General features: G+C 35.4%; 2 protein-coding genes across 2 annotated transcripts in view; one reads left to right on the top strand and one right to left on the bottom strand.

The window, feature by feature from the left end:
- The first annotated feature begins 61 nt into the window (after window positions 1–61).
- Window positions 62–11542, top strand: LOC115450760 (serine/arginine-rich splicing factor SR45). Its single transcript, XM_030178867.2, is given in 12 exon segments — window positions 62–193; window positions 476–591; window positions 4515–4615; window positions 5854–5974; window positions 6992–7087; window positions 8247–8429; window positions 8858–8946; window positions 8949–8989; window positions 9224–9333; window positions 9533–9644; window positions 9751–10428; window positions 10802–11542. Coding segments are annotated over 10 exon segments (1578 nt in total). The 5' UTR covers window positions 62–193; window positions 476–591; window position 4515; the 3' UTR covers window positions 10850–11542.
- The window catches only part of LOC115450761 (serine protease snake), a 24633-nt gene continuing 13046 nt past the window's right edge, over window positions 11536–23122 (bottom strand). The window contains exons 6-10 of the mRNA XM_030178871.2: window positions 15070–15182; window positions 14475–14621; window positions 13589–13718; window positions 13287–13424; window positions 11536–12790 (exon numbers count right to left, since the gene is read on the bottom strand). Of these exons, the coding sequence (XP_030034731.2) occupies window positions 12623–12790; window positions 13287–13424; window positions 13589–13718; window positions 14475–14621; window positions 15070–15182 (696 nt within the window). The 3' untranslated portion in view covers window positions 11536–12622. The remainder of the gene's footprint in view (window positions 12791–13286; window positions 13425–13588; window positions 13719–14474; window positions 14622–15069; window positions 15183–23122) is intronic.

Genomic DNA, 23122 nt, shown 5'->3' with positions numbered 1-23122 from the left:
TAGAGTTTGCTAATGTAGTAATAAAACGGTAACGAGGAAAAGGTCAATTTTTCTTCGTTGCAGGTTGTCGTTTGACTTTCGCAAAACAAAATGGCCGGCGCTCGCAGAAAGGTGTGTCGCGGATTCTAGCGAGATTACTTCGGCTATTGTACCTTTGAACTGCAGTGTATAATAAATACGGTGTTGATTACTGGTTCGTAACTTTATATTGTGTATAAGTTTATGTGGTTTTAGTTTTATTGATGTTAAATCCAGCTGGTCATCGTGGGATCATGGAAGCTATTGGGATAAAGCAGTCGGCAAAGTTGCAGGATGTTCACCGTGGAGGTTCGATCCGCGTTTGGCCTGATCGCGAGGCCTCGCCGCGTGAGCCCGGAGGCTGGGCGACCGCCTCGCGTGGGCCCTCGTCCGCGAGCCTCGCTTCGAGGCTTCGTTTGTCCGCGCGCGCATATCTTACGCTAAGTATGTCTTACAGCGGCGCAGCCGGGCGTCGCGTGTGCCCGCCGCGTGGCCTCGGGGCTTTGCCCTACGCGACTCGACGCGCGCGTTCGGAGCCCTCGCTCCACCCGGTTCGTTAACGTTACGCTAGAGGTAAGTTTTATAAATTTTTAGCTGCAGGTGAAAATCAATAGTCGGCCATCTTGTGAAAGTTATGTTGGGCGGAGTTGAATGATATAACGGGAAGATTAACCGTTTATTCAATTTAAGATGAAAAATCTTATGCATTTATATATAATACACAAACCTTTTATTCCATACCTTTCCTGCATGATATCTGTCAACTATCCCCAATTAACGATATGGCCATTAGTTTCTATGATCCAAATAGCAAAAGTAAGAAGCTTAATAAAATTATTTTCTAAAATTTAGACATAATATCTTTTCTGGTAGTTTATGGTGTCTAATTAGAAGCAACTACCTTGCTATAATGACTGGTAACAAGATGAATATCATAAATTTGTGAATCTCATTCCAAATTATCAATTATATTGTTTCTGCCCATTATGTAAATTGTGACAAAGCATAATAATAACTAAAAGTATAGTCCATTCATAGTCATTTTACCATTAATTGTAAAGTTGGCTAACATGCGCCATGTTGCCAGGTGAAGTTTTGTCCAATCCTCCTACACAAAATATTTTAATAATATTTCCCAAAACATTGTAATGGGTAATTTGTGCAACATTACATGATATTATTTTAGAGTTAAAAAGAAATAATTTCCTGTAACTCTAATTTGTGTTTACTTCAGGGCACTATGTTTGGTGCCACATGAAACTTTGCCATTCCTTTTTTTTTTACATGTAAAGAATGATTTCCAACAGAATGTTTAATTTAATAAAATTAGTGATTACAATAATGAATACTATAGCTTGGCTAGTTATATGTGTTTGTGACACATGGTAATACTGACCAGTTTTCTCAGGTGTACCTGAAATAAATAAAAACTCTTCAGGTAAAAAATATAGGAAACCCTGGGGTTTCCTATAGTATGAATATTATGAAAGTATTGTAGTGTATTTACAGTGAAATATTATATATAGGTACATTACATATACCTGCCATAATAACAACCCACTATCAAACATTTTCAAATTGAATTATTGGACCTTTACATGGCTTTTCTTCTCACCAAACTTCATATTGGTAGCATGATTCTTCTGCCACTACTTTCTATTCTTAAGCATGATGTGATATTTATAATCACAAATTTAAAAAAAACACATTAAGATTTAAACATAACGAGAATTTTGACAAAAAGTAATGCCAACATAGAAAAAATATATCCAGATTTCAGACATAAAATACCTGTGAATGAACAATAAGACCATTCTCTAATACAACAAGCAGTGATAGTGTGTATACTTTCTTGCAAAAGGAATAATCTAGCAAAGAAGCCCATTCCAGGTTCTATACATAAAAACAAAACATAGCTTTAATATTGATTGACTGAAAAAATTAGAGACCTGTATAAGTAACTGATATTTCTTCATAAGAATTTAATGAATGTGAGTTTTATCAAGGCCAGTGTTGTAGATGAAAGGCCTTACCCTTTCTCTTAACAAAAGAAGCCTTGGCTCTATGGTTAGCTACTTTCTTGATAGTATGTAGAGATTAATTAGACTCATTTCACTAGTTTACTATGATCTCTGAAAAATACAAAATGATCTATGATTGTCTGTTGGTTATACAAATAAATTGGCATAGTTGCGAGTTCTTCATGGTTTGCAATATCTACAATATAAAACTTGTATTTTCATTTGGAACCACAACAGATCTTGGTGTTGGACATAATTTTTTTTTCCTCTTTCTATTTCATTTATTGTAGCCAACTATCATCTTATGTATTTTAACCTCATGCATGTGTCATAATGAATGTTCTCAGGTGGGGATCATGTAACATAATAGATTGATATGTTGTTATAGTTAAATTATACAGGGTGTTCTGGAAGTAATGGTCCAAAGTTAAATTAGAGATCAGTTGCCTGGTAATCCGGAACACAAAATTTCATTTACCAAGACCTATCCATTGTGAAGTTATGTCCTTTTTTTAATTCAAAATTATATTACATGCATAGAATAGAAATTTTTATTGTAGCAAATTTGTATATGGTGATTGTTTTTATTGGAAATGGTTAATCAACAATTAGTATTTTTTAAATTATTTAGTAATCAAATTCTATCTTTGCCCATCTTTAGGAGTTGGTAGATATTCTGTAGCTGCCATTATTTTCTCACCCAGTATCTGTAGTGATGTTAAAATTTCCAGAATGTGGCTACTATAATTATAAACATGTTATTTTTATTGTATTAATTCCCAATTGAAATTGATACAAATATGTTTTCTGTATGACATCCTGTAGTAAATACATATAAAATACATGCCACTTACATTTTATTATTAGTAAACCCCAGTTTCTGTATTGGTACAAAAATGCACTCTCCGTTACTTGGTTGTAGGTTTTGTGTATTATGTAAGTGTCCTACTAGGTAGATAACGCTGCAAACTAATAAATATTGTGTTCCGCTATAAAACTTTCTAGCCAGTGTAGAGTGTAATTAATTACTTATGTAATTAGAATAGTAATTTTGATTACATTTCAATCATCAATTGAGTTTACTTTAATTAGTAACCACACTTACATTATTATGAGTTCATTCCAGAGTTCTTTATGATTGAAAAGACGGTTACCATTAAATCTAATTTTGAAGTAAATTTTACTGTCTAAAAATAAATTTAGAGAGTTTTACTAAAGTTCGAAATTAATTAAATGTATGTTGTTGAAAATCTGATTAATAAATCAAAGTTGGGACTGTGTGCAGTTGACTGCTGTGTACAATAATTAATTATTTTATTCCATTTATTCAACATTAAAAAGTACATGGAAACCAAAGTAATCAAAATAAAAAAATGTAATCAATTACCAATTCCTTAACCAAAATTCATAAAATTCCTACTCCAGTAACAAAGTAAGATAGAATTGTTATTGTTAACGGAATTTCTGGATTAAGTTTTTTAGTTAGTTAACTTTGCTTGAGTAAAATGTAATGTAAGGGTTATTTTGATGTGGTGTTACTGCATAAAACCTCACACTTTCTTCTTCAAAATAACATTTTATAATGACTTGAACCATAGATGTAAAATAAAAAAGTGGTAAGTTTCGAACAGAATAGATATAAATATAAAGCAATTTTATTTTACACATCCTATTAAAACAAAAGGTTATTTATCTAGAATTGAAAAAATCTATTCGGGAAGTGGTTGCTTATTAGAGCTGGTTCGCGGAGCTGGCCTTATGACCTACATAATTCCGTGTTCATGTCAGATATTTGGCGTGTACCTAATTATCATAAATTACATATTACGATTACGAGAGAGATATTGCATTACAAACGTTTTTATTTCAAAATATACATGAAAATATATCATTGTATGATACAAAAACCTAACATTAAAAAATAATTATTGTTGCATTTGGAACTACGTTAATTGTTCCCTTTTGTGTGCAAATTTTACTGTTACATAAACTAAACTATGCGGGACGGACTTCAATACACAGTTGGACTTTCTCCTTTAATGACGTGTAGTTACTCAGACATGATGCGCTAAGAGTTAAGAGTAGTTATTTCCTCAAATAGTGATTAATTTATACTATCAAATGTATACTGGTGACACATGCTATTAGAAAAATAAAAGAATCGGATGTTTGCGCCATTAAGACCAATTTGTATTAAATGAATCATTATATTGGCTATTTCTGCTATTAAGTACCTGCGTCAAACACTTGTATGTGTCTGTTTAAAGAACATTGTAGCCATTGTAATTATTACTATATCTAATGTTTAAGGATGACGAGTGTAACCATTAACATTCTGTTGTGTGACCCGCCACATCTGTGCGTGTTCTGATTTGCGGAACATTTACGTTAACTGTTATATACTATATAAACTCATTACCACATTGACTTACTACGAAGTATACCGACAGTGAATAAGCTTGTGCGCTGTTGCAGGATGTCGTCTCGGCGCAACGGGTCGGTGTCGCGGGCCGTGGAGACCGCCTCCAAAAACCGCCTGCACATGGACAGGAATCCGCAACATTCGCGGATAACTGGTCAGTACCACCATTTTTATATTTATTACTTTTCTATTATTTCTCATACTGAAACAATCACCGTCGCACCGGACTATGAGAATGAAGGAACAGAGAGTGCATTGCGCACACACTTGGGCACTTTAATATCTCCTGCGTACTTGTATGATCTCCGTTGAGATTGGCTGCCGTGGCCGAAATTCTGCTAGGAGGGATTCATTCATTCGTTGATGGAATAATTTAAATATCGCTGTTACGATAATATGCATAACATACATAACATCACGCATTTTATCCCCGAAGGGGTATGCAGAGGCGCAACTAGGGCACCCACTTTTCGCCAAGTATGTTCCGTCCCATGATGTGATAGGGGGCGAGCCTATCGCCATATCGGGCGATAGGCTCGCCCCCTATCACGATAATATGACTGACAACATTTTAGCCGTTATATCGTCTTAGTCCTAAATTAATCATAATTGACTGTTTGTTCGCTAGTAAACAATAGATTCTAGAAAATGAGTGAATTAACGTTTATTCTTATTTCATTACAAGCTTATAATTGACTTGCAATGTTTGTATATACGTATGTTCGGATCGAATCTTGCAAATGAATTTTAAAGCCATTATCCTCAACTCATTAAGATAAAATTCTGTGCACACGTTTAGTTTGCGATGACAATTAATGGTTTGCAAAGTGACGTCATTATAAATCCAATATAGCGGACGGCCCAAGATTATGGACTAGTTATGGACTCATGACTTGGCAAAGGCTAGGGACAGATTGGTGGTGGTCTCAAGAATGCTTGTAGTGACCCATAAAAAATCAAGGTGGCGGGTCCAAGATGGTGCCCAAAACCGTCCGATCGGCCTTTAATTTTGTTATCCCGGGATTTTTAGAGTCCCGGATTGATTGATTGATTCAAATGATTTTGGGGTAGATTATTCATAAAATGCATTGTATACTCCGTCGGATTAAAAACGAGGATTGCCGTATGCCAAACATGCTCGGATTTTACTCCTTAGATACGGCACCATGTTATTATTCGTATTCGCCACTCTTCTTGCAAAATTATCGAGAAACGAATGGTATGTTCTTGTAAAAACAAACACGATACTCGTCGATCACAATATAGTTATCCGCCTAGGCAGCCTTGCGGTGAAAACCTCATTATGGAATTAAATGACGTGCTTGTATGTCGCTATTTGATATTATTGCGAAGCGTGGATTATAAGGCGTTTAATATAATTTATTTTCATAGATCCATCGAATCCGGCGGGACGCCGTAAAGAAATAGACAATGTGATGAAACGAGCGCGGCAGGCGTCCCCTGGAAGCTGGGACCGAAAACTGCTTGAGGTTGAGGAGAAAGACCCTAATAGGTAATTATTGTTTTGTAACACAATCGTGCCTCAGTCAAGGCGCATGTGGGGCGGTGCAGTTTTTGACGTCTTTAAAACTGGTGAAAATAGTGGATATCAAATTTCACTGCAGGTTATTTTACAATTTATTTGTTTGCTCATTTTCATATTCATTCAGAAGCAAGAACGCGACAGTAGTTAATTTTTTATAATTTTTCTAGAGATTGGCAATAGCGGTTATTGATTCTGGTGCACAATTTACCAGTAATACTTTGTAGGATAAACGTCATGATGTGTTTAAAATAATATATATATATATATATATGAACACTTTATATTTGTTTTTTATGCTCACGTTTTTTTTACTTTTTTATGACCAGAACGTTATTATATTATTTTTTTTTTTTTTTACCCTGTACAACCAACCAAAAGACCAAAGTTTATTATCAGCCCAGAATGTTTGTTTTTCAAAACCTAAGTTTTGAAAAACAAACATTCCAGCGTACCAGGCGGTTGATCTTTTGTATGTGGAAGTTCCATCACAGTAGGTTAACCATCTTTAAGTTGTAGTAGTTTTAATTGCATTTAATTCTTGTTATTAGAAAGCCATCTCCACTTAATTGTTTTGTGCTGCGCTATTTCCGATTAGATTGTATAGCTCAATTCCTGAATGTATTATTTGGTAGATTGTAATAAGATACATAAGTGGTATAAGCAACGTAATACCTTCATTTAAACATAACCTAGAAGTTGTTTTGAACTGTATGTTGGGCGCTATTTTCGACGAAGTTGCCAAGTTAGTTTAGAATTCCTTTGTATCTAAACGTGAGGGACGTCTTCACGTCGTTTCCGAAGTACGGCAATTCTTGAGATTATAATGATCATTCGTCGTAGCGGTAGTAGCTAACTCGGTAGGCAATTCAAGCCTTTAAGAACATATGCGAAGTATTTTATGATTACTAAAATGATTAGATGATTTGTAGTCAACTATCCCTATGTATTGGTTTCTCACGAAGTATGGCACGTTTTGTCCTGCAGATGGAGGCACACGGGCTATAAACAGATGTATCTCGCTGGCTCGCGTTCTGTCTCGCCCCGCCGCTCACGTTCGCCTCTTCCAGCTCTTAGATCCAGGTAAACTTTTAGGTGTTTCTCTCTTTTTGTGCCTTTCTCCATTTCGTTGGAAACAGGTGTTATATAGGCCTTGCTTCGTGTTAGTCGTCGCTGTTTGCCATCAGTCGCAGCTGCTCTTCTCTTAGCTCTATGGGTCTTCGCGTAGAAAAATTCGTCGGCCATACTATATAGGTACTATGGTGCCTGCGTCCAGCGGTATTGGTTATTGCATTTTATGCGGGTGTAATCATCCAATTGCTTCAAATTGGATTGATTATAATTAGTGCATGAAATACCATTACCAGGAGTAGGTCTTGTATGCAAGAGTCCGTTTGGGTCAGTAACGCGTCGATGTCGATTTCTGCGGCTTAGGAGCCTAACGCAAGCACTGTGGTGCTCTGGTTTTAAGGACGTTCTAGCCGGCGTAATTATTGAATGATTGGGATTTAACATTAATGTTTCAAGATGATGATTGCAGTGCAATGTCAAATTCAACGTTCTGGGTGATGTTACTGTGGGTAGTTGCAGTTTTCTTCATGTCATCATTAAATATTTGTTTATGCATATTTTTTTATTTAACATTTAATATTTTTAATTTATTTCCTTGACTTTTTATTGAATTCAGATATTTTTATTTTGTTTCATTAAATACCTATGATTGTATTATCTTTGTCTCAGAAAAAATAATTATATACTTGCAAGCTAAAGGTCTTTATACTATTTTAACTAAGAAAATTTTCATGCACTATGCATAATTGTCTAGAATGAGTTGTCAGCTGTGTGGAAAATTGTAACCGAAGGGGAATGCACCTGGGTTTAGTTATTGTTTATGTATAATAATGACATTTTATTACATTAAATATCAAGTTATGGTTTATTAAAACTATTTTTATATCAATTGATTTAGAGCAAAATAAATGGTAGTATACACAAAAATTATTTTGCTTCCTATAAGATATTTGTAAGGACAAAGGAGCTTGTATGCATATTCCATGCTACTGGCTGTTGAGTTGTGTGTTGTCAGTCAGCATAAATAAAGCATAATATGAAAAAGTGCGGGAAAACATACACCCTAACCAAGAGGCAACATAAAGGATTTGTTTGTACTGAGCAAATTGTAATAGTTTACACTTTGAATATTGGCCTAGAATTTTAGTGAATAAAGCAATATTTTTGACAGGTCTCCGATCGGTAGACGGTCTCGTTCGCCGATGACGCGGCGTTCTCGCTCGCCGATCGGTCGCCGGTCGCGGTCGCCCATCACCCGCCGCTCGCGGTCACCTATGCGCCGCTCACCTAGAACTTCAAGATCTAGATCTCAGCGCAGGAGTCCAAGGAGGAGTCCGCGGCGAAGTCCGATTAGGTAAAACTGTTTATTTTTTATTTGAATGAGAATTCGAACTTTTAGTGATTTTAGCAAAAGAAAAGAAAACATACGCATTAAGCTTAAGCTTTATCACCGATTGGGTTGAGAGCGCCCATATCTGTCCAACTTATTTCCATTGTATAAGATTGGCGTACATTTCAACATTTAAACCATATTTTAGAATTTTTGAGCAAAAACCGTAAGTATATCTCTTGGTAAAATGAAATGCTAAACACACTTTACAATAACAATTAGTCACAAAGTAATCTTCACTGAAGATAATTTAATGAGCATTTAAGTTGTTGGAAAAGATAATAAAAGGTTGCTTTTTCATTAAGAACATAATATATTTTCTTGGACATCATCTATTCTTGTGGCACCTGTAAAGGCTGGAGTGAAGGTTAACTGTTATTTGGCGTTGTTAGACGCAGCCCGGTGGGAGGTGGAGCGGCGCGGCGCCGCAGCCCGCGCGTGCGCTCGCCGCCGCGCGCCCGCCCGCCGCCGCGCGCGCCCCCACGCGCCCGCAGCGACCGCCCTCGCCGCCTGATCCTAGAAAGGTTAGTTTAGTAGTAATCGGGTCTTGCAGAATTGTAACAGTTGAACATAATCCAATCATTCTCAAGCAATGATTTCATATTCATTTCTAATATTTTGATTTAAGATTAAATAGTTCACGTTATGCAAGCATATTGGTTCCACGCCTTACATAATTTTTAATATAATAATACTAGAAATTATGAATATCATTTTAATAATAAACAATTTAAGAGATATTGTTTATTTCTTTGCAGTCATCTCCTTCTGGATCTTCTGTAAGCAGCTGCTCAGATGAGTCGTGTTCGGTGTGCTCCGCAAAGAACAAGAAAGTACCGCCGCCGAAACCCCCGCCTGGTAAACCGAGGTCTGTCATATCTTCCATTTTCATCAAATAACTAAATATATAATTGAGATTCATTGTATTTCATTTTTCTTTTTATATTTTGATGTACTTTAATCTTAAATAGTTCTTTCAATTATAATTAAATAAATTATTATTCTTCCTTGTGCTTTCCCAAATGCATCTGTTAGTAATATTATACATTGTACTTGGAAATGTTTAGGATGGGTTCAACATCACCGAGTCGAGCTCGCTCAGGTGTGGCTAGAGCTGTTCAGCCTACCAGGGAGTTGCTGAAGGCACGGGAAAGCAGCAAGCGTACCAGAGAGGAGAAGGTGATGCTTTTCACATAAAACATTTTTTTGTTCTTAATATTTTGGATAATAATTAGTAGTTACATTTTACTCTTTGGAATATTACTAAATTCAAAATTATGTGTAGGTACTGGAGTGGCAGCGTTCGCAGATGGCTGCTCGGCCAGGGGCGCCGCCCGCCGCGCCGGGACCGGCGCCTCCGCACATCAAGCGCGAGGGCGAGCGCCGGCCGCCGCCGCCGCCACCGCCCGGCGCTGCTAGCGTAGGGGGCGCGCCCGGTGCCGCCGCCGGCGCTACGACCACGCGTCGTCGCTCGCGTGCCGTATCACCCGCTGCCATCGCTGCTGCTCTCAATGACAGTTCATCTTCTTCGTCATCGGATGCGAGTTCTGAGGCTGCGCCGGCCCGGCTTACGCTGTCAGAGCGGTTTGGTAAAATGGCGCAATGGTCCGCAGACCGTTCGGCGCGACTGGAGAACATGCGTATCACACGCCGAGAGACCACTTTACATGTTCGCATCGAGCCTTCTATTGAGGCACCTTCGCGGGAGCCTTACCCGGGCTTAGAGCCCACATCTGCTGCGCCTCCGGGCAGCTACCCAGAGGAATTACTGGCGGTGGCACCGGTCGGCTTACCCTCCTGGGACGACGTGCGTGTGCGTTATGATTACTACAAGAAGCGTGGCTATTTACGAGGACTCACATTGGGTGATTATGTCAAATGGGAGGAGTGGTGGTACAAGTACCAAGAGTGGCTGAAGCATGAGCGCGCATATGAACGATGGGCCGAAGGGGAAACGGGCGCGGTAAGAGGAATATTTTAGTTTTATGTATCATTATATTGTGGCATTTTTGTAACAAAATTAAAACAAATAATTTAATTTAATAATTTAAGTTTGTATTTTCGTAACCAACCATATTATACATAAATCCTATTTTTTTCTGCACTTCTCTATAATCTATGAACTTACATTATGCCAAATCTCATACTCCTTCGAGCCCGCAATGTGCTTCAAAAGCGGTGGAGTTTAGGTTTCATTTATTAGTATATAGGTAAAACAATTCCATACTGTTACATTCACAGCGAAATGTGGGTGCATTAGTTGCACTTATGCCTACTTCTTCGGAGATAAAAGACGTGTGTTAGTGTTAGTGAATAATGTATATGTTATGTTTCAGACACGGCGCGAGCGACGGCGTCGCGGTGGTCGCCATAAAAAAAGCTGAGGACGCGCCGCCCCCGCCGCCGTATTAGCCGTGGACCTGGCCGCGGGGGCCTCGCGCGTTTAAGCGTGCGAGCACTACACCACGCACGTCGCACACAGCCGCAGCGTGATGTGCGACAGCGTGCCAGTGTGATTGTGCCACAGACTTTATTCGCGTTATATGTATAATTGCACTCATCGCCATGTATACACGCGCAAGTGTAATCTCTGTATTTATTGACGCGCAGGATGACGTCGCAGCAGTGGCTTTATTGAAATACTCTCACGTCGCTCGAATCAGATCTGTTATAGTAATTATTAAAGTCACGACGTTATCGAGACGCGATGAAAGATCAAAATGAAAAGATTTCGTGACGTAATAAGTTTTTATTATTAGATAGGTGTAGAATAAATAAAATGATATACAGAATTTTAGCCTTGCAATATAATAATTGTGTGATTCTCACGTCATGAGTCGAGCTTAGAGCGCTTGTTGAGAGTGATCTAGATAACTTCGTACTACATGTACCGCGCGTACGCATATTACAAAAGTGTACATATAAGAAAACGTTACTGCTGCGTCTCTTTTAATGTTAAGTTCGTGTAGGTACGCACATTGTGCGATTATTTTTTACGAGAATCGTATATTATAACTAATCGTGTTTAGATATTAATGTCATAAATATGTATAAAATAATAAACAAATCATTGACAATATTGTGTTTAATTCTTAGAAATATAATTAACAAAATAAGTAGTGGTAAAATTTAATACAAAATTGCAGCTATCTGTGAAGAAATCGGAGTATTCTATAGTAGAAAATTGTTTAATCAAGATTTGTTACATTTAATATCTATAAGCTTCATATCATGAATAAACAATTTTTGTGGACTTTCTTCTAAAGTCGACTCAAATTTCAATGCCAATTTTAATTGCATTATAATATATCTCGACCAATCTGAACACATCATTTAGTTGACTTGCTTGTAGATAACCTTTTCCGAGAGGTTTGTTGTCGAGATCGATCCGAAAATAGTGGGTCTGGTCGTTATTGCTTTCGACAGTATAAATGGATGAGGTTGTAAATTGTAATGCAAGTTCATTTGAAAGATCGTGCATACAGTTGACAAGCCTTTAGCACCATTTTCAATAAACGATTCTAATCGCCTTTTCCATCTATATCAAAAATGGACCAATGAGAACAAAGCTTTTTTTGACATGCTTACAAATGAGGTATTTGGTTCTTGCTGGGAATCGGAATGAAGATTGAGATTGGGATCGTTTATTGAAAACGACTGTATCGTATTGTAGCTATCGTATTCGGTAAGTACCTACTTGCTTTCTGATCGCATCCGCGTAAAAGTTTGTTTCACAACCTTCGGACTAAGTATTAGCGTAGGTGAATATTTAATATTTACGTATTGAAGTTTATTTTACTTAAGATTGCAATCTTATAGTAAACGCAGAATCAGTTCATCGGATTGGAACATATCCTAGACATAGGTAATATTTTTTTTCTGATTTTGAAATAAATTAGCATTGTACAGATGCCCAATTAATCACTACAGAAATTTCTAGACTTACTCAAAGACCGCTTATATTACTATGGAAACAGTTTAGTCTACTTTTGTAGTGGGCTAGATGCGGGCGAAGTCGCGAGCAATACCTAGTTACTTATAATTATAAACAAAATGCAATTCATTCGGCGGAATTAATATTTTAATATTGTCTTAAAATTTGAATAAAACAATATTCAAGTTGTATTTAATTCTAGATTTTGTTTTGAATGAGCGTTTTAACGCCACACAACACTTTCTATCCATGAAATGTAGTGCGAAACCCTAGAGTACAGGCCTGGCTTCCCGCGCCACGCACACCCTCTGCCTCCAGATGTGACACCCAAAATCAAATACATGCAATTTATCTTTTTGTGTTTTATCATCAATGGGCCACCGCTGTCACCCTAGAAAAAAAGAAACATTTAATGAAATTGTGAGTTATTGTTCTCAAAATGTTGGTTTTAGTTATAAGCTTCCGTCTCAGCTTTGATTTCGACTTCAGCCGCCTTCAGTCAAAAAAATGCCTCCTACACAAACTATGGCCAATATGGGCTTAAGGCTCCTAGCAAAAAGAAAATAAATAGAAATAGTATGCACATTATTTTGAAATGTTATTTTTAACAAATTGCAAGGAAAATTTCCTCATCTTTGGATCAACTGCAGTCAATAAGTATACTTATACCTTCAAATTTAAACTTGTAAAAAAAAAAAATTATTGTGGCAGTTGTAGTCAATCTATAATTGCATTAATAATATGTAGTACGATATACGTTGGTAAAACTTTTGAAATAATTTCAATTTATACCAATTCAAGTATATGGTCATTTCACATAAGGTTTAATGTCCCTTTTAGGCTAGTATCGCATAAGTCTATTGCACATAACATTGTGTATATCTTACGTTGCAAGTGTCCCCGGGTTGAGTATCGTTGTACCCGCCGAAGCAAAGTTGAGTCTTTTCGTCGTAATTATGTGAAACCAGTGTGTGTGGTGGAAATATCGCCTTACAAATGCGAGATCGGTATTTCTTAAGGGTTACCTAGGGATAAAAAATATTCTCAATTAAAGTTTCCTATATAATTTTTTTAGGAATAATCGAAAGAAAAATAATAATTATTAGTGTTTTTAATTTAGAACCAGAATATTGTGTAAGTACAATAAGAGTGCCTACAATAACTGGATATTTTTTTCTTATAAACTTACTTTTTGCAGTATGTCAGAGACGTTACCCTTGTACTCCAGCAGGCCCCAACCAGTGGCCATAGCTCTGGCGTCTTTCACCGTATCTCCGACATGCAGGCAAGCAGGAACTCTGTACTCGCCCAGAATTACTCTGAAAAAGATGGCGTTTATAGTTAATGGCATAAGTACTTATGTATCTCTGGTTTTGGAAGACTTGTTTGCGGCGCAGTCATTCCTAGGACGTATAAAAGTTAAATGCGAACTTACTAAACCACGTAAAGTAAAAGCGTATTAGAATCCCATGTATTCATTGACATTTTGTACGGAGGGTATCCCGTACAATTAATTATAAGTTTTTGAATAGCAGAAAACATTAAATTTATCACTTTTATTCTCGAAGGGGTAGGAGGGCCAGTGCATCCACTTTTCGCCATTCCGTCCTATTCCGTCGTATCATGCGATAGGGAACAAGACTGAACAAAAAAACCCAGTTTCACTTCAACCTGACTCAGGATCCGAACATGAGGGCTCAAGGCGGCCGTGGTACCGCGCACGTAATACAAATACGCCAATGAGAAAGTTTTGTAATAGTCGTAAAAAAACAATTAACAATAACTTATGGCCTACGCTGGATAAACCCTACGAGATACAACAAGCATATAATGTACTATAGAATTATAGTTCATCTAAAAGCTTACAGAAAAGTCCACGATCGCATATTACGTCTATCGCCCAAGATGGATTCACAAGGAAAAGGTTGGGGCAAGGAGGAACCGTTTCCTTTTGTATTATTTTTGCGTAATTTCGAATTTGATATTATTTTCTTAAGTATCTATTTATTACAGGTACGGTACAGTCTGAATCAACAAAACTAAGTTATTAATTAGACTAATTATAATTAACGTACTCTCGTTCCAGCCTGAGGAGTGCGATGTCGTTGTACACGCCGCGTCTGAAGGAGGGGTGCCGGAACCTCTCACTGATCTTGTACGTGTTGTCGGGTGCCACCTCGCTTCTCGTCAGCACGCCCACACTGGCATACGTGACATTACCGCTGCAGAATACAGTAAGTAGGTAATCAGTAACAATTATTGTTATACAAAACAATATAGCCTCAATAGTCCAAACCAAGGCCTATCGCGCACAGCATTGCTAATAGCAGCACGTGATAATGATGCTACGTCTTATGGAGTAAATAGTCTTTTGCACAATACTTACTTATATTCTAAATAATCGCAAGTTTTATTAGTCTTTTTTTTTCAAATCTTTATCAATATCCATTATTATGACACTACATAATATATAGTAATATAATTTATATAAGACATGGGTGTTAATACGTAGATAAATACTTTAGTAGGTATTTAGTGTAATATAGGTAACTAGTTCACGGGAGTCCATACTTATAGCGCTTTTTCCAATCGCTATCAATCACAAATTAAAAATAATGAGATTTGAAATATAAATAAAAAACATTCAAAGTGGGGTTTAGCATCGCTCACCTGTCGGCGCTTGTGACGCAATGGGCGGCAGTGAGAACGAAGTATTCACTAATTAGAGAGCCTGCACAATCCCATTTGACTTTGCGCGGATCTTCGCCAAAACCTAATAGCACCTGTAAATTATATCATAATCATTCATAAACTACAATAATGGAAATAATTTATGAGTAGATAAATAATATTATATTAAACATCTACTTATATATTATTATTATTGAAAACATATTTCTTATACAACTAAATACGTAAGAAATCTAGCCAGCTGTTTCCTTTAATGATAAGTACCGCGATTACTCCATAGTTTGTGGGGCGTGTGAGTACTAATGATTTCGTCGAACAGGGAACGAGGCGGGACAGCGACGCAACGCTGGCTATTTGTAAAGTATTTATTTATATTTTATACACTTTATGTAAACAGAAGTATACCACTTAATGCCAGAGATATTTTCTACCAGTCGACCTTAGGGTGGTGCAGAGATAAGCAAGGTACGTGCATCTAAAAATATTTATACTATAGATTAATTTAAATGAATACATAATAAATGTCTGTTTCTGCCACCAAACAGCAGTGTGTAGTCACTGTTGGGTTCCGGTTTGAAGGACATTGTAGGCAGTGTAACTACTGGACATAATAAGACTTAACACCTCATGTCTTAGAATGGCGAGCGCAGTTGAATACCAAACATTACTTTGAAATTCAAGGTGTTGGATGGTGTTTCTACTGTTTATGGGCGATCGTATCGTTTACCATCACGCGAGCGGGAAGCTCGTCGTGCTATTCAAAGCAATAAAAAAATGCATAATATATTGTATATTTTGAAGTTTAAATCATATTGGTCATTCTTGCATTTTATACAGCAGCATTGTCTAACTCATTTTAAATGCCAGTCGCGTGATGGACCGCGTACACGCGATTATAGAATATCGTCGCTGTCATATCATATTGTCGAATGTTTCAAGTTTTTTTAAAAAATAGCGAACGGTCATTTGTTTACAAAATTCCATTTACTATTTCGACTCATTGAATTATCAATGTATAATAGACGACCGACCGATCATTTTGTTGCATCAGCCTTAAAATTTATAATCTAAATTTTATTGACCGAGATCTATGACAAAATATGAAATGAAAATATTATGTTTGTAAATGTAGGCGAATGCACGCTGTACACTGTTTCATAGTTTTTATAAATTTACTAGCTTTTGCTCGCGGCTCCGCCCGCGTTATAAAGTTTTTCAGGCTAAAGTTTTCCGTTATAAAAATAGTAGTTTCCCGGGAGCTTATGTTCTTCCCAGGGTCTCAAACTGTCTCCATACCAAATTTCATCTTAATACGTTAGGTAGTTTTTGAGTTTAACACGTTAAGGCAGACAGATGCAGCGGGGGCTTTGTTATATTATTTAGAACTTTTTAAGTGAAACAATCCCGTCATACATCATTGTTGCATAACTTTAACCGTTTACGCAGCGCAGGCAACGGAAGCTCTCAAAACTCAAAATTTTCCCCGTTTTTGCAACATGTTTCATTACTGCTCCGCTCCTATTGGTTATAGCATGATGATATATAGCCTATAGCACTCCAGGAACAAAGGGCTATCCAACACGAAAAGATTTTTTCAGTTCAAACCGGTAGTTCCTGAGATTAGCCATTACTGCTCCGCTCCTATAGGTCATAGCGTGATGATATATAGCTTATAGCGGTCCACAAATAAAGGGCTATCCAATACAAAACGAATTTTTCAGTTGAAACCGGTAGTTCCTGAGATTAGCCATTACTGCTCCGCTCCTATTGGTCATAGCGTGATGATATATAACTTTGAGCACTCCACAAACAAAGGACTATTCAACACAAAAATATTTTTTCAGTTCGAATCGGTAGTTCCTGAGATTAGCCATTACTGCTCCGCTCCTATTGAATATAGCGTGATGATATATAGCCTATAGCTCTCCACGAACAAAGGGCTATCCAACGCAAAAGAATTTTTCAGTTTGGACCGGTAGTTCCTGAGATTAGCCATTACTGCCCCGCTCCTATTGGGTATAGCGTGATGATATATAGCCTATAGCACTCCATGAATAAAGGGCTATCCAACGCAAAAAGAATTTTTCAGTTTGGACCGGTAGTTCCTGAGATTAGCCATTACTGCCCCGCTCCTATTGGGTATAGCGTGATGATATATAGCCTATAGCACTCCACGAACAAAGGGCTATCTAACGCAAAAAGAATTTTTCAGTTTGGGCCGGTAGTTCCTGAGATTAGCGCGTTCAAACAAACAAACAAACAAACAAACAAACAAACAAACTCTTCAGCTTTATATAATAGTATAGATTAGTATTATTGTTTTTTTTCGTTAATTTTTAGTTATTGCTAAATACTTTTATGTGGATTTTCTCCGCACTTTTACGGTGATGTGCGTGTATTAGCTTATATAATTAATCAGACTTTGTATAGAAAAGACTTATTAAAAAAAATATATTTAATAACAATATTATAAAAGAATGGACAATTGATGACAAAAATAAAGCCCAGAGTTTCTTTCTGCCTTTCTTCTTCGGGTAGTCATCGCTTAGGTAGTTAGTGAAAGGCTGGTAGGTTAGCTAGGTTAGGGCTTTTATTATCCTCACCGGTGAGGATCGCGACGCGTTTCTCCCTTATTGCTTATTCAAAAATACATATATACATCATTTTATTTCTTCTTCCCTGCCAGCCCGAGCTGGCTTCTTTGTTTACTAAGTATATTTTTCATTTATTTTATTTTCAATATAAATTGTCTTTTTTTATATAAGCTAATTTAATTAAGTAATAATTAAATATTCTCATGTACCTTGACTTATCATAAGTGCAACCATGTTCGCCTACGTGATGAATAAAGCATTTTTATTTTTTTATTTATTTTATATTTATTTTACTAGTTACTAACAGTTTTTAAGGATATTATGGTTGAAAAGACATAGTAAAATGATGACCTTACCGAAAAAAAACCTTCTTTAATTTTTTGTATTTCCTGAAACGGTTTTATAATATACATTTTGATATGACAGCGACGATATTTGACATAAATCCGTCGTGCTCGGCGCTCGACTTCCTTAAATTCGAGCGCCAACCAAGCGTCGCTGTGCCGGCTCGTCCTTTGTTTGACGAAAGTATAGTCATCGTAGTTTAATAAACAAAGCAATGCGCTCGATATTCTGAAACATCAGAATAGCCGTACTCAGCCGTTTTTTTTTAAATGGGCCGCGAAATCTTTTTAATTCTGGTACTTACTCAGGTCATAGCGTAAATTCATCGAATAAGACACTTAAGTATCTTTAAACGTAATTAAAATGACCATGGGCTGACTGGTGTAATAGCGTTAGTTGCTAATAAAAATCATGTGTACTTTAGCGGAAGATACACGGAATCGATAAGTTTAGTGGCATTTTCATTATGTTATTAATGAAACAATATCGACATTGTAAGAAAAAAATAAGAATCCAAAAAAGATAACATATTATAGAAGTGACCTTTAATGTTTTCGAAATTGATATATTTTATATATGATATATTTCGAATAGAAATATAATAATAATGTTCTTAGCTTCTAAGAATACGGTTAGCGTGTATTTTACTAGGGAACGCCGCTTTAAAAATAATTGGTCACATTTGAACGAAATATACAAAAGTTAATTCAGATTAAGCATCTGCTGACAAGTGGGGTATCACAAAATTTTGCTTAAGACACAAAGTCACCCCCTTTTACGATATTTATTTATTTAGAATGCATTGGCTTTGACTCTATGTCTGATAGATAGGGACAGAGCGTATAAATTTTTACCCATTGACTTTTAATGATAAGTATATTTATTATTATAAAAAATATTTACAATAAAATGAATGTATTTATTTTTATAGGGTTATTTAGAGATTTACGGACAAATTTCTTTTGTTTTAATCAGACTTTAAAAGTCAGGAGGGCCACTTGCATCGAGTTAGCCTGTCGCAAATGCACCCAATATTTACAAAGAGTAGAAAGTCGTGTATTTACTATGAGAAAACTATATACAACTATGCTTGCACACTGCTACGCCGCAATTATAAAAGATATCACAGTGGTATGTAACTAGATAGACTGTCGCATATGAGTGACTCTCCACTAGTTTCGACCTAGTAATATTCATAACTAGTTGACCCGACAGACGTTGTCCCGTCTTAACTATGAATTTGCAGCGCGCATTCTGTCAATCGCTGACAGTTATTTCAAACAATTGACAGTTATATAAAATTAATATTTACGTTAAGTTTTCTTAAATTTTCTAATTTTCCGCGCAATTTTTTGAATTTTTTCTTTCATATTCAATTCAATTCAATTTATTGCACTCCACAATTGTTACAATATAGGTTTTATAAATTAAAGAAGTACATAATCGTGGACCCTGCAGGGCACGGCAACATAGAAAAGAGGGAGAAACTGTTTTCTTCAATAAAAGTATTCTTTAAAGAAGTTTAAAAAATAAAATAATAATAATATAAAAAAGCAATGTTATATAGTATGTAAATAAGTATTATTATGTCCTGCATTTATATTTAATGTACTTAATTGTATTTTAATCCAACATTAGCTGATTTAGAATTACTTATAATTATTTTAAAGTAAGGAGTCAAAATTAGAGTTATAGTTCATCGTTAAAGAATTCAGTTATGGAGTAGTAGCTCTTTTCATATAGTAATGTTTTAAGTTTATGTACAAATATATTATTTTTGGGTTCATCACTTATTGTTTTAGGTAGTTTATTATATACTTTTATTGCTGTAACGTAAGGGCTAGAGGAGTACATGTGTAATCTAGAGGCCGGTAAATTGAGTCTGTTTTTATGTCGTAGATTTCTTGAAGGGTTGATATCATCACGTTTGGAAAAGAAGTTAGGATATTTTCTTACAAATTTACTTATCTCTAAAATGTATATGCAAGGAAGAGTAAGAATTTTACACTCCTTAAAGTGAAGCTTACAACTTTCAGTGTCTTTGATATTTACAATTATTCTAACTAACTTTTTTTGTAAAGTGAATATATTTTTTGTGCTTGTACTATTGCCCCATAATATTATACCATAACTTAGCCATGCGTAGGCATACGCATAGTATGTGGTTAAGGCAGTCTGTGTGTTAGTAGTTTTTTTTATTTCGCGCAAGGCATATGTAAATTTGGATATTTTTGTTTTTATTTTTTGTATGTGCTGTTTCCAGTTTAAGTGGGTGTCTATATCTAATCCTAATAATGTAGCGTTTTTTACGACGTCGAGCTTCGTTCCGTTGTAACTGAAGTTTATATTTAAGAGTTGTTTTTGAGGCGGGTGGAATGTTATTAATTTTGTTTTTGAGCAGTTGATTTCTAGGTTGTGTTTTGCTAGCCAATTCTCAGTTTTGGAGAGTATAGAGTAGATTCTTTCGTTGAGATTAGTATTGTTATTATTACTGGAGGAGGTTAGGAGAGATATGTCATCTGCAAACAACACGCAATGCCAGTCTAGGTGTTTTGGGAGGTCGTTAATATATATTAAAAATAGTAAGCATCCTAAAACACTACCTTGTGGAATAGAAGAGTTAATAGTTTTGCTCAGAGAGTATATTTTTTGTATAAGGTTAGTGTTAAAATTGTAATGTGGTACTTCCACTATTTGTTCTCTATTTTTTAAATAAGATTTAAACCAATCATAGCTTTTACCGCGAATTCCTATACTATACAGTTTATTGAGAAGTATGTTAAATTGAACTTTGTCATAGGCTTTAGTCATGTCTAATAGGATTCCTATTCCATAGCTTTTATTGTTAATCATTTTTAATGCTTCTTGTATAAATTTGTAGACAGCTAGGGTAGTGGAGCGATTTACACGAAAGCCGTTTTGACTTTCATGCAATATATTGTATTTTTCACAAAATTTGTAAACTCGATTATACATTGCTTTCTCAAATATTTTAGATGCTGTAGGGAGTAACGCTATAGGTCTGTAGTTACTTGTTTCCGATTTGTCGTTCTTCTTATGAATTGGTTTTATAAGAGATATTTTTAAAAGATCGGGGAAGAAGCCTTCATCAAAAGACTGGTTTATTAATTTGCAGAGTGGTGGGGTAAGTTCATTTGCACATTGTCTAAATAATATTGGTGGAAGTTCATCAATGCCATGGCTCTTTTTATTTTTGAGGTTTTTTATAATATTTATGAGTTCCTTTTCGTCTACGGGAGAAAGGAACATGGAATTTTGTGTTGGGGAGATTACAGGTATTCCATCTTGTGTACAACTAGCTGATAGGTGATTGGATTCACCTATGGAAGCAAAATAGTTGTTAAATGTATTCGCAACTATTTGGGGATCTGTGGTAATTTTATTATTTATTTTTAATTTTATGTTACATTTTTCCATGTCTATTTTTTTGTTTGTTTTTTCATTAATAATACTCCACATTGTTTTAATTTTATTATTTGATTTATTTATTTTATTCATGTAACTAATTTTTTTACTTGTTTCTATAGTACGCTTTAGAATCTTTTCATATTTTTTGTAGTATTGTGTTAGTATTTTATCATTATTTTTTGATGTGAATATTTTTAACAATCGTTTATTTTTGCATGATATTTTTATGCCTATGGTAAGCCAATGTCTTTTTGAGTTTTCGCGTAATTGTATTTTCCTTTTTGGTAAATGTTTATCTAAAATTTTTATTAGTGTATCATTAAATAATTTATAGTTAGTATTTATATTCTGGTTGTTCTGAAAAATGTTGTCCCATTGTACCTTAGTTAATTCTAATTCAACTTTTTGGATATTTTTAAAATTAAAAAGTCTTTTCCATATATACCAAGTAGTTTTTTGGGTGTTTTGGGGTAGTGTCATATGAAATATGGTACCATGGTGGTCAGAAAAACCTAGTTCTTCTACAGTGGTATACAGATTTTGGTTTTTAAAATTAGTAAATATTAGATCAATACACGATGATGTGTTTTCTGTGATTCTAGTTGGTTCTTTTATATTTTGCTTTAACTGATATTCTAACATGAGATCTAGAATTTGGTTTGATTTTAAATTATTTTCTAATATATTTATATTAAAATCACCTCCTATTATAATATTATACTTTTTATATTTTATACTTATATAGTCTAAGATATTCTTTAATTGTTTATAGAATGTTTCCTCCTCTCTTCTATTCCAATATATTACAATTATTAAAATATTTATTTTAGGTAGTTCTATTTATTAAAATATTTATTTTAGGTAGCACATAGTTCGATAATATACTCTATAGACTTCTCCGTAATGTCTTTTCGCTCTATATATTCTAGGTGTTCCTGTAATAGAATGCCCACACCCCCTCCTGTGCGCGAGCTTCTGCAGTATGACGCTGCAATTGTATAACCTTTTATGTGAAAATACTCTATTTTCTCTTCAGTTAACCAAGTTTCTGATATACAAATAGCTTGATATAGCGGCGTGTGGTCTATGAATGCCTCCAGTAAATCTTGTTTGTTGTACACGCTTTGAAAATTTTGAAATAAGATTTTAAATTGTTGGCTTTTAGATTCGAAATGTTTTGATATTAATAGAGTTGTTTTCCAAGTCTTGGCTTTCAGTAATAGTGTTATTATAGTTTTGTTGTCTTTTATTATAATTATCCGTTGAAGTGTTTTCATTGCTTACTAGTTTTCCTTCTATGTATAGTTTTTTATTCCTTATAATAGCATGGAGACCTTTTTGGCGTGCATTAAGCATTTCTTCATGATTCCGTTTTCTTTCTTTTCTTCCATTATCATCGAGGAATTCTGATATTGAAAGTCTTGTACCATAAAAATACTGCTTGTTATCTAATATGTATTTGGTTATTCTTTTGCTTGTTAGTTCTATGACAAGTGGTCGGTTTCTATTGTAAAATTTTCCTAATCTATATGTGTCCTCAATGTAATAGTTGAGATCAATGTGCAAAATGTTGTGGAATAAGTCGATGACTCTGTTATCTAAGTCGTTTTGAGACTCTTTATAATAATCGGCAAAGCCATAGAGGACGATTTTCTTTGAGTTGT

The sequence above is a fragment of the Manduca sexta genome, chromosome 26 (genome assembly GCF_014839805.1).
Source record: "Manduca sexta isolate Smith_Timp_Sample1 chromosome 26, JHU_Msex_v1.0, whole genome shotgun sequence".
Classification (NCBI taxonomy): Eukaryota; Metazoa; Arthropoda; class Insecta; order Lepidoptera; family Sphingidae; genus Manduca; species Manduca sexta.
The sequence above is the reverse complement of the archived record's forward strand: the minus strand, read 5'-3'. Positions and strand labels throughout refer to the sequence as shown.